Genomic DNA, 12,487 nt, shown 5'->3' with positions numbered 1-12,487 from the left:
CTGATGTGATAGTCTAGGTATCTTTCATTTACTCAACTGGGCTATTTAGGAAAAAAAAATTGTCTCATGTTGTTCATAACATGCAGGTATGTCAGATTTTATCCAGTGAAGTATTGGTCTATTTGGATCCTAGGCAAGAAATACTATTAATTATTTAAAAGTCATACTAAGGGGCTGGACAGGTGGCTTAGCGGTTAAGTGCTTGCCTGTGAAGCCTAAGGACCCAGGTTCAAGGCTTGATTCCCCAGGACCCACGTTAGCTAGATGCACAAGGGGGCTCATGTTATCTGGAGTTTGTTTGCAGTGGCTAGTGGCCCTGGCAGGCCCATTTTCTCTCTTCTCTGTGCCTCTTTCTCTCTGTCTGTCGCTTTCAAATAAGTAAGCAAACCAAGTTAAAATAAAAGTCATACTAAGGAAAATAGGGAAATATGGCATACTGTTTATTACTTTTAAAATTGGTTTCTTGGGCTGGAGAGATGGCTTAGCGGTTAAGCGCTTGCCTGTAAAGCCCCGTTTAAGGCTTGATTACCCAGGACCCACGTTAGCCAGATGCACAAGGGGGCGTACGCATCTGGAGTTCGTTTGCAGTGGCTGGAAGCCCTGGCATGCCCATTCTCTCTCTCTCTCTCTCTCTGCCTCTTTCTCACTCTGTCTGTTGCTCTCAAATAAATAAATAAAAGAAACAAAAAAATTTTTTTAAAAATTGGTTTCTTTAGGTTAACCATTTTCTTTTTTATTTAATTAAAAGAATCAATCCAGAAAAACTTATAGATGTGCAAAAGAAATTGGAATCCTTTTTAGCCCAAGATCAAGATTTAAAAGAAAGAGCTCAACGGGTAAGTTACCTTTGATCTGATTTATTTGGGGTGGGGAGGCAAAATAAGTGATGAAATTAAATTTCATTAGTTTGCTACCTTGGTGTTTGCATCATCCTGCCTCAAAGGTAAACCAGTGCCATTTTAAATAGATAGGTTTAGATTACTTCTTGAAATTTCAAAAAGTATTTCCTACAGTAACCTGTATAGCATCTTTTCCAAAACATAGGGAAAATTTTCTCTCGGACAAATTTTAGTTGTTTAGTGGCCTAATGTCTAATGTACTTGATGATCTTTACTTTTATTTCTTCAGAAAAACTGCAATAAGCCCTGATTGTGTTTGTTTTTCATTTTTTAAAAAATATTTTATTATTAGAGAAAGATGGAGAGAGAGAGTGAGTGAGAGAGAGTGAGTGAGAGAGAGTGAGGGCATGCTGGGGCCTTTGGCCACTGCAAATGAACTCCAGATGCATGCGCCAGCCCATGCATCTGGCTTACATGGGTCCTGGGGAATTGAACCTGGGTCCTTTTGCTGTACAGGCAAGCACCTTAATGTTAAGCCATCTCTCCAGCCCCTGATTGTATGTGTGTGTTTCTTAATACTTTATTTACTTATTCATTTATTTGAGAGGGAGGGAGAGAGAGAGAGAGGAAGAGGCATAGAGAGAAAGAGAGAATGAGTGCACCAGGACCTCCAGCCACTGCAAACAAATTTGGAGCACGTGTCCTCTTGTGCATCTGGCTTATGTGGGTCCTGTGGAATCGAACTGGGGTCCTTAGGCTTCACAGACAAATGCCTTAACTGCTAAGCCACTTCCCTAGCCCTGATTGTGTTTTTTGACTGAGAAATTAATATATTAGGCTAAATTACTGGTAAGTATAGAATTCTTTTAAATTTTTTCCATGAATTAGATTTTAGTCTATAAATATGATTTATATAATTTTAAATAAATTTTTATAAAATATGATTTATATGTATAAATATGATTTGCTGTTCTTGATTTTCTTTCTTGGACTTATAACAGTGATACATTTTATTACTTGCAACATATTTTTGAAACATGCTTGCATTCTGGAATGGCTAATAAAACTAACATATGCTGTCATAAAATTAGTTGTTTGTGGTAGGTGAAATCACTTTTACTTAAAGTTACTCTTTTAGCTAATGAAGTTTAACAGATTCTTTGAGAAAGGAACTAGTGAAATAATATTCTTTTGTGCTTTCTAGTTAGTGTCATCTTCATACCAACAAATAAGAGCTCCTGTTATGAAGCTCTGTCTTTTCTGCTGCTGTATAGTATAGTTCCGTGATCTTTTCTTTCTCTGTAATCATATCAGCAATGGGCTACAGAGTAGGAATTCATCAAGTAGAGGAGGTGGGAAGAAGAAGGAATGAGGAGATGTGAATGGAGAGCACCAAACAGCTAGCTCTGTAAACTAGCACAGGCAGAGCTGAAAACCCCTCTGCATACCTTTTGGCTGGAACTCAGATCTGTCCCCAGTGACAACACCCCCACTCGCCTGCTTGGGACTAAAGCTGCAAATTCAATTTTAATAAAACTCCTGAGTTTATGGGGGACATACTTTCAGACTACCACATACTACTACTGAATTTAGCCCTTTGCTTAGTTTTCTGTTTTGGTTTAACATAGTTTACAGTGACTGTTAAATTTACTTTTACATTTTTATTTTACAGTGTTTTGTCTCCTATATACGTTCAGTATATCTTATGAAGGATAAAGATGTATTTGATGTGAGCAAGTTACCTATTCCTGAATATGCCCTGTAAGTATTCATGGTACAGTTATGAAATAAAACAGAAAGAATTTTCATCAGTCTTCTTCTGAGAGTCCTAGTTAAAACAGTCCCTGTTTTTATCATAAACAAAAATCTGTTGACTACCTACAGAGAAAAAGGTTAAATTAAATCTATAGAAAATTGACCTGTTGTTAGTTCTTATTGTCAGGAAGAATGTTCCTATTTCTAAGTTCTGTGTACTTTTTTCTGTCTTGATATTTCTTATAGATACTTAATGTTGCACTTCATGTTGCAAGATAGTCCTATTTAGTGACTTAGATTACTCTTGCATGAAATGGAGTTTTTTTTTTTTTTAAATTATTTAATTATTTGAGAGAGAGAATAAGGGAGAAGGAGGGGGGAGAGAGAGAGTGGGTTTACCAGAGCTCCCTTATGCCTCTGGCTTATGTGAGTCCTGGGGAATCAGACTAGGATCCCTTGTCTTTTGCAGACAAATGCCTTAAATGCTAAGCCATCTCTTCAGACCCTGGAGTGGGTGGTTTTATTTGAAAATTTGAGGGATTGAAACAGCTAAACCCAAGCAACCTTTTAACCTGTAAAGATGGAAAGTGTCCTTTTCCCTTCCTCTCTCCCTACTTCCGTCTTTCATTCATGCACTCATTCTCTTTTTGTGGTCTCTTTTTTAAGGGAGTCGTATCTGTGGGAAATGTGTTGACAAGTCCCTGTCGAAGTTTCCTTGAGTTTCATAATACTTTGAATGCCAGTGTGACATTTCTCAGAGGAAGTGTGTTTAATGTTTACTACATAAATGCTGTATGTTTGGCTTGTTCTCTAGGAATGAATGTGTCCTTATCTTTAAATGAGTCTTAACAGGAATTTTGACCTGGATGAGCTGCTGTTTTCTGTTCTTTAGGTTGTTAGATAGCAGCACGAGGCCACTGATTTTCCATATAAGTAATGGGTGGAAAGCCATGTGCATGGATAACCTGTTTTTCTTTTGTTTCCTTATTTTTATTTACCAGTTCCTAGCTTTGTCATTTCTGAATAGAATTTATATTATTAACTGGTTTTTGGGTTGTGTGTGAAGTTCAGTTGTGACTTTCTGCTTGTTCTAGGTAGAATATTTGCCAATGTGGAGAAAGGTCTTTAACACAGCAGCTGTTACTTAGGAGCTCTTTTATTGTTCCAGACTCTATACATGTCATGCTTTCTATGCTGAAGACTTGCTTTTTATAATGCTAGAAATGGCAAAAATTAAACTTGAGCTTAAATTGCCAGTCATATTTACCTTTGCATTTCCAGTGAAATGTGAAAATTTATATGTGAAATTTCCTTGAACTGTGTAATTTCCTTTAGAAGCCATTGATGCCTAAAGCAATATTATACGTGTAAGATACGTGGATTCCTTTTTTTTTAAAACAAAACAAAACAAAAAACTGACTAAGGAACACTTTGGAAGGGTGCAGATCTAGGAGTGAGTGCTTGCCTGGCATGCAGGAAGCCCTGACACATACCTGAAATCCCAGCATTTTTGAGGTGGAAGCAGGAGGATCAGAAGTTTAGGGACATTCTCCGCTACATTGTGAGTCTGTGAGCATATGAATGTTTGTGTAATATGGTCAGAGAAATCTTCTGATGGATACACGCTCATGCTCCTAACCCCTTTACTCATACCCGTGATGATGGTGATGGCAGGAAGTGCTGCCATAGTTGCCTGTTTATGAGTTACTTCCATTGTGTCATGCCTGCCAGTAAACCTACTACCCCCTTTTGTAAATAGAAAGTTAGGTCGAGGAGACTAAGTAACAGTGTTCATCTCACAGTTCATGAAGTCAAATCTTTTTTTTTTTTAATTTTTATTAACATTTTCCATGATTATAAAAAAATATCCCATGGTAATTCCCACTGAAGTTAAATCTTAACAGTCCTGTTTGAGTCTCTGCTTTTCAACACTGAACCTGTTCGGTTTTGATGTGAATCACATACAGTAAAAGAGCAGTGTGTCCGTGTCATACCATTAGCTATTTTCTAAAGCTGTCTTTGCTTTAAGATTGTATTTCTAGTCCATTAGTGGGTATTTAGTGGAGGTGATTAATGTTGGTCTGAGAAAGAAACACCCGGTTTAAATGAAATCTTGGTTTTCTTTCTCTTTGTTTTTCCATTCATGTATGGTGTGTGTGGTGTGCATGTCTGTGTATGTGCTTGTGTGTGGACATGTACATGTGGAGGCAAGTGTAAGTGCTGTCCACTATGTTTTGCGACAGACTCTCTCATTGTTCTAACACTCACCAGTTAGTCTAGACTGGTTGGCTGTCTGCCTCCCTGGCACTGGGACTACAAAGGCATGCCCCATTATGCCTGGCATTTTTATGTGTGTCCTGGGAGTCAAGCACTTTACTGATTGAGATATTGGCTCAACTACCTTTTTTTTTTCCTGTAACATTCTTAAATAAAAGTTTCTTTTTATAGCAATTATTTTGCCATATTCTTTTACAAAAGGAAAGTTTGGGGATGGAGATGATATATATTCTAGTTTATTCTTTGAAGAAAACTATTTTTTTCTTCTATGACTATGTCATTTTTAATTTATATTGTAACTTAAAACAGTTTTTAAATTTTTTTTTTATTTTACACAAATTACTTCATACAGTTAGGTAATTAGATCTTTACAATAACTGTGTGATTGACCTGGTAGGTGTTACTAGTATGTTTTTTTTTTTTTAATTTTATTAGCATTTTCTGTGATTATAAAAAAAATCCCATGGAAATTCCCTCCCTCCCCCCCACACACAGTCCCCTTTGAAATTCCATTCTTCATCATATTACCTCTCCATCTCAATCATTGTAACTAGTATGTTTTTTGAGCATGTTTATGCTGAGAGTTGAATTGGAAATTGGGTCTAGTACTTAAACTGTGTTTATCTTTTTTCTATATCAGTGCTCTGTATTTCATACCATATTACCTCTCTTGAAGAAAAGCTGGGTTTCTAAATGCTTTTGACAAATATTCAGGACTTTTTGGCTTGCCTTTTGCATCTCTTAGTCTGTCAGTATTGATGTGTTTCAGAGGAACTTTTTCTTATAAAAAAGCTTTAGAAATAGATCTCTATTCTGGAGAAGCTGTTCTATAACACCATAACTATACCATCTGCTATATACTGAGATAATTATTTTCATTTTATTCCCCTTTCAAAGGTCTCTTGGTCTTGCTGTTGCACCAAGAGTACGATTTCTTCAGAAAAAGGAGAAACAGCCCACTAAAATATTGAGCAGGAGTCCAAAAACTGAAGAAACTCAGCCTTGGGCTCCTACTCTCACCAATGATGATGTGGAAGAATTTAGAGCCTGTTTCAGTGAGAAAATGTCCATTCTTCAGAAAAATGGGCAAGTACTAGAAAGGACAGAGTACAGACTGGCTAATGGTAGTAGGGATGTAGAACAGGAAGAAGAGGAGGAGGAAGAAGATGTAATAGAAGAGAAACTGAGCAAAGCAACAGGGTTCCAGACTGAATGTGTTCCCAATGTTAATGAGACACAGAAGGTGAAGGAAGTTCCTGTGCAGTTCTTGGACAGAAATGATGAGGAGGAAGATGAGCCTGATGCTGATTTCCTGATGGTGAAGCAGCGTGATGTGTTTGGTTTGGGTCTTAAAGAGAATGAAACATTACAGGTAAGTTTATTTCCATTGATGAATCTTCTTTTGTGCTTTTTTTGTAGTACTTATCTTTGGGGAATTTAAAACAAAAACAAAAGAGTGGGTATGGAGAGGTGACTGAGTGATTAATGGTAGTGTGACTTTTCTACTTTGGCATCTTTTTTTCCATAACTTTAAAGTACACTTTTTAAAAAAAAAAATTGTGAGCAGAAAGTTCTGGTGGTACATTTAGCATTATCTGAAATTTTTTTCTGCAGCTGATTTAATAATATTTATGAGCAAATATCCTAATTTCATTACATTGTTTATGCCTCTTATTTTTTTGCTTGATTATGTTGATTAGGATCTTAAGAACAGCAGGACTAAGTATACTTATATATCGTTTTTGATCTAAGAAGGGGAAGTATTAGGCTTTTACCATTACAATTCATATTAGTTGACAGTAGTTTACATAAGTATCTGTATCAGGTTGAGAAAGTTCTATTGCTAGCTTTTCTAGTGTTTTATTTTTATCATAAGTGGATGGTAAATTTTGTCATGTGCTTTTTCTAAATCTGTTAAGGTGCTTTTTCTAAAACTGTTAAGGTGATTACCTAGTCGTTCGTAGTCTGTTAATATATGGATTTTTAATTATGTTTTTTTCTAACCCTAATGATGAGCCTGTTTATATTTCTTTGGCAACTTTCTTAGATATGGTTAGTTATAGTTTATTTTCTTTTATCTAACGGGGCATGATTTTATTTCCTGATAGATATTTTTTAGGGACTTTTGTTTCTGTTGTCATAAAAGAAATTGAATTGTCATTTTAGTTTCATTTTTATAATGACTTGCTGGAAATAGTACATTTGAATAGCTTTTGCTATATTTTGTCCAATATCTTCCTACAGAGGGTCATGCTGGTCATTCTTGTGCTAGTTTTATATGCCAGTGTGTGCTTACTGAATATTAACAAGTTTGTAAGATTCATTTGTTCTGAAATCTGTATTTTCAAGCTGTGTTAAGTGTTCCAGTCAGGCTTATAGGTTGAAAAGACATTATTGATTTTTTTTGGTAAGCATGATCATAAATAACTTACTGTCTCTAAATCATAGATTTGTGCATGTCCAGCTTTGTAGTTTATGTGAAAATTAATATTTAAGGGCTGGAGAGATGGCCTGGTGGTTAAGCGCTTGCCTGTGAAGCCTAAGGATCCTGGTTGGAAGCTTGATTCCCCAGGACCCATGTTAGCCAGATGCACAAGGGGGCGCAGGTGTCTGGAGTTCGTTTACAGTGGCTGGAGGCCTTAGCATGCCCATTCTTTCTCTCTCTCTATCTGCCTCTTTCTGTTGCTCTCAAATAAATAAATAAATAAACAAACAAACAAACAAATAAAAATCGACAAAAACCTCCCTAATATTTAATATTCTTTCTTGTCATGGTGGCACACAGCTTCAATCCCAGCACTTGGGGGCAAAGATAGGGGGATTGCTGTGAGTTCAAGGCCACCTTAAGACTACATAGTAAGTTCCAGGTTAGTGTGGGCTAGAATGAGATGCCACCTCAAAAAACCAAAAAAAGAAAAAAAAACTTATTGTTAATTATGGAAAATTGTATATATATCATACTATATAAATTCTAGGTTTAAACATCTGATTTATTTTCTACAATTTTACGGCATACTTGTCAAGTGGATTTCTTCCTATAATATTGTTTAATATTATATACAAACAAGTTGAAATTTATTTATTCTTTCACTGAAATAAAGAGGCTGCTTCCTTTTTGCTTTTTACCTTTACCTCCTGTCTGCTTTTGAATTTTTAAAGTAAATACTGCTTCTTTCTTGGCCATTTTTTATTGTTTTACATTTTATTGTTATTTTTATTATTATTATTTTTATTAACAATGTCCATGATTATAAACAATATCCCATGGTAATACACTCCCTCCCCCCCCACCTTCCCCTTTGAAACTCCATTCTCCATCATATCCCCTTCCCCTTTCAATCAGCCTCTCTTCTATTTTGATGTCATGATCTTTTCCACCTATTATGATGGTCTTGTGTAGTTATTGTCAGGCACTGTGAGGTCATGGATATCCAGGCCATTTTATGTCTGGGGGCAGCACGTTGTAAAGAGTCCTACCCTTCCTTAGCTCATACATTCTTTCCGCCACCTCTTCCACAATGGACCCTGAGTCTTGGAAGATGCGATACAGGTATTCCAGTGCTGAGCACTCCTGTCACTTCTTTCCAGCACCATGCTACCTTCTGAGTCATCCAAAGGTCACTGCCATCTAAAAAGAGATTCTCTACCAAAAGTGGGAGTAGCATTAATATGTGGGTATGAAAATTAAGAGAAGTGCTTACTGGCCAGTTTGAGGAGCATGATATATACATTTAGTCAGACAGCAGTAGATGTTACACCCCTAGGGCTCATGACTACCCCTGTTGTATATTCCCTCCCATGGAGCAGGCCTCAGTCCAATTAGAGGGCAGTCGGTTTCCACCATGACAGACATGTCAGTATTGCACCCATTGGCTCATTTGGCGTGGCTGTCCAAATATAAGGCTTGCAGTGTCCACTGTTGAGTATCTTTACTGGTGATTTCTTTTTCTCCCATTGAATTATATGAAATGTGGCTTCTTCCTGCTTTCTGTCAGCTGGCCTACATGGAGGAGGTTTTCAGCTCAGTTCCAGCAGGATTTCTCAGGGGTCTTGCAGCCCAAGTATGTAGAGTCTTTAGCAATAGGATCATACCATCTATCCCTGGTAGGAAACCAAGGGCCTCAGCAATGGTCTGTAATGTTTTGGGAGCATCAGGAACCTCACTGGCCAACAACTCATTGGAAGGTATCTCATATTTGGACTGTTTTTATTTATTTATTTATTTTTTATTTTCATGGGCTGTTTTTAAATAGAGCTTCCATAGCATGTTTTTTCAAAAAAGATTTATTTATTTGCACAGAGAGAGAGAGAGAGAGAGGGTGGGGGGGAATGACTATGGCCCCTTGTGTGGGTACTGGGGAATCAAATCTCGGTCATTAGGTTTTGCTGGCAAGCACCGTAATTGCCCAGCCATCTCTCCAGCCTCTCTTTATTATTATTATTATTTTAATGGGCTGGAGAGATGGCTTAGCTGTTAAGGCGCTTGACTGAGAAGCCTGAGGACCCATGTTTGATCCCTCCTGATCCCATGTAAGTCTGATGCACAAAGGTGATGCAAGCACAAGGTTGCACATGCACAATAGGCAGCACAAGCTTCTGGAGTTAGATTGCAGTGTCCAAGGCCTGGTGCGCCAATTCCACCCCTCCTGCGCTCTTGCTCTCTCTAAAAATAAATAAATACTTTATTTATTTATTTATTGGAGAAAGAGAATAAATGCATGCACTAGGGCCTCTAACCACTGTAAACAAAATTCAGATGCATGTGCTACTTTGTGTATCATGCTTTATATGTGTATTGGGGAGTTGAACCCAGTTCCTTAGCCCTTAATTGTGGAGCCATCTCTCCAGCTCCCTGTTACCTTTTGGATACCATTGTTTTAAGATAGTTTTGAATGTGACTTAGCACCTACAATCCTGTCATGCTTTTCATTTTATAGTTTATTGCTGAATTCTATAATTTACTGTTGTATTATATTTACCATTCACTTCAATCTGCTTTATCCCTTAATTTCAGATTTTTTTTTTTTAGGTATTATTCTCTCTAGTGGAGTGGGCCTCTAGTCCAGTTGGAGAGCTGTTGGTTTTCCCCATAACAGACATTATTGCTCCCATTGGCTCATTTGGCCTTTCTTTCCAAATAAGGCTTGCAGTATCCACTGTTGTTTATCTACACTGGTGAATTCACTCTCCCCCATGGAGCTGCATGCAGTGTAGGTTTTCCAGCTTTCTGTCAGCTGGTCTACATGGAGGAGGGTTTCAGCTCAGCTCTAGCAGGAATTCTCAGTGGCTTGTAGGCCAAGCATGTGGAGTCTTCAGCAGTAGGGTCTTACCATCTATTCCTGGTGGGAAACCAAGTGCCTCAACAATGGCCTGTAATGTTTTGGGGCCATCAGAGACCTCCCTGACCAACAACTCACTGGAAGTTATCCCATCGCTGATACTGAAAATGTTCTACTAACAGTCTAGGTTTTTTGGGTGGACGATTGCCCAGAAAAGTAGGTTTCCCTATGACCTATTTATACCCTCTTAGATTTTGATCTGCCCTCCCCCTCCCTTTTCTTTACTCAGTCTCTGCCCCTGACATCACTTAGGCCTTTCTACTCCCAGTAATCTGTTCTCCTACTTACATATATACAATACCATCCCCTTTATTTCCCCCCTCCTCACTCCCTTGTAGTCCCTTTCTAGTTTATTGTACTTCCCTTAATAAGTATAACTTAACTTCAAAAACTCTGATGAAATGAAATTATGAAAGTTGTCTCACTCTAGCCCAGGATGTCTCTGTAGTTTCAAGCTGGCCTCAAACTCACAGTGATTATCCTACCTCTGTGTCCTGAAGTTTGGGGTTAAAGGTGTACATCATCACACCTGCCTGAAAAGCTTTGAAATGACCTGACTGAAGTCGCAGAGGTGAAGCTGGTACTTAAAACATGTATGCCATGACAAATCTCAGGCTTCTGCCTTGTTGCTTATACTCATTTGTGTATAGTTTGCCTTCTTTATCTGAGTAATGTCAGTGCAGTTGGCAGCACTGTAAATAATTTTAGGTTACCTATTGTATACACACTTAGAATATCCAACGAGCATACTGATATACTGAGCATGAATGAAGTGAGCCAGCTGCAAGTGTTGCCTCCTAGAAGGCTGCCTCAGTAGTCCTCTTCTGCACTAAAGGAGCAGCTCTTTTTAGTTCATGAGGAATAATAGAACAATGAAAGATGTTCAGAAGAGAGCACTGTTGCGGCCAATGGGCATTCTGGCAGTAAAAGAGGGTAGGTTGAGTTACCAGAGAGGAAAGATTTCAGTTTCATTGGCTTTTTGGTGTTTAGAATGTTGGCCTCCAGAATCCACTGTTAGAGGAATGTGAATTGAAAGCCAAAATTTGTCTAAAAATTAATTTAGGAATTCTGTTTGGTTTGTGTCTGTATATGTTAATGTTCATGTGTATCAGTGTGGATGTATGCATGCTGCAGCATATGTGTAGAGAGCAGAGGTTAAATGTAGGATATCGTGATCCTTTCTTTCCACCTTGTGTGAGGTAGCATCTCTCACTGTTTCACTGCTCCTTTTACCAGGCTGCAGGTTAGTCAGCTTCTGGCACATTCTCTTGTCTCCAACTCCCTTCTTTCCATAGGCATGCCAAGACTATAAGTGCTAGTGCAATAGCATTGAGCTTTACATGAGTTCTGGGGTCCAAACTCAAGGACTCATAAGTGGGCAGCAAGCACTTTATCCCTATCTCCCCAGCCCTAGATCTTCTTATTTTGTTATTTCTTTATAGCTTTACCCTCAGCATCATAATAAGTTACTGGTGGTCAAAGCATAGATTAGCTGATACAAGGCTTATTTATAAGTATAACTTGGCTAACATATTGCAACATTCAAATCAAGATTCTGATACAGGAATCAAACCTGTGTGTCGTATGTTTCCACTTTTTCTCTGTCTTTCTCTTTTTCTCTTTCTATTTCTTCTCTTTTTCCCCTTCCCCTTCTAGTGTAGGTTTTAGTGCTAGGAACATAGTGCCTTTTAGAAGATTATGTACTGTAAGGAAGTAGACAATGTATAGAATCCTTGCTTTATACTCTTTTTTTTTTTTTTTTTTTTGAGGTAGGGTCTCACTGTGGCCTAAGCTGACCTAGAATTAAGTTTGTAGTCTCAGGTTGGCCTCGAACTCATAGCAATCCTACCATTGCCTCTCGAGTGCTGGGATTAAAGTCATGCACCACCACGAATGGCCATTTACCTAATTTGTAAAAACATTGAAAGCTCTATTGGCCTCATATTGAAGACTTTATGGAGGAAGTTAAGGAATCTCTAGAGGAGGTAATAGGAATGTTTTATGGGGGACATTTTTCTGGAAGAGTACAGAGGAAAGTAATACCAACCAAAAGGTGTGTTGACTGTGGGATACTATTATCAGTTTATTTAATAGTTCACCTTTCTGAGTTTTTAGGGTCCATCTCAGTAATTGGGGCTAGTCATGTGCCTATTTGATGGTGTTTTTGTGAAATAAGCATAAAGCAGCCAGTACAGTTTATGTAGGAGGAAGAAAATTATGTTACTCATTATTAGTTCCACTTGATAAATTTATAGTAGGAATGTGGTCATGCTATAT

General features: G+C 37.9%; 1 protein-coding gene across 1 annotated transcript in view; it reads left to right on the top strand.

The window, feature by feature from the left end:
- The window catches only part of Ddx10 (DEAD-box helicase 10), a 173,215-nt gene that overhangs the window by 72,168 nt on the left and 88,560 nt on the right, over positions 1-12,487 (top strand). The window contains exons 11-13 of the mRNA XM_045145228.1: positions 749-836; positions 2,512-2,600; positions 5,769-6,243. Coding sequence (XP_045001163.1) covers positions 749-836; positions 2,512-2,600; positions 5,769-6,243 — 652 coding nt within the window. The remainder of the gene's footprint in view (positions 1-748; positions 837-2,511; positions 2,601-5,768; positions 6,244-12,487) is intronic.

This window comes from Jaculus jaculus, chromosome 3 (assembly GCF_020740685.1).
Source record: "Jaculus jaculus isolate mJacJac1 chromosome 3, mJacJac1.mat.Y.cur, whole genome shotgun sequence".
NCBI lineage: Eukaryota > Metazoa > Chordata > Mammalia > Rodentia > Dipodidae > Jaculus > Jaculus jaculus.
Note: the sequence above shows the minus strand (reverse complement) of the source record. Positions and strands in the feature narration are given on the sequence as shown.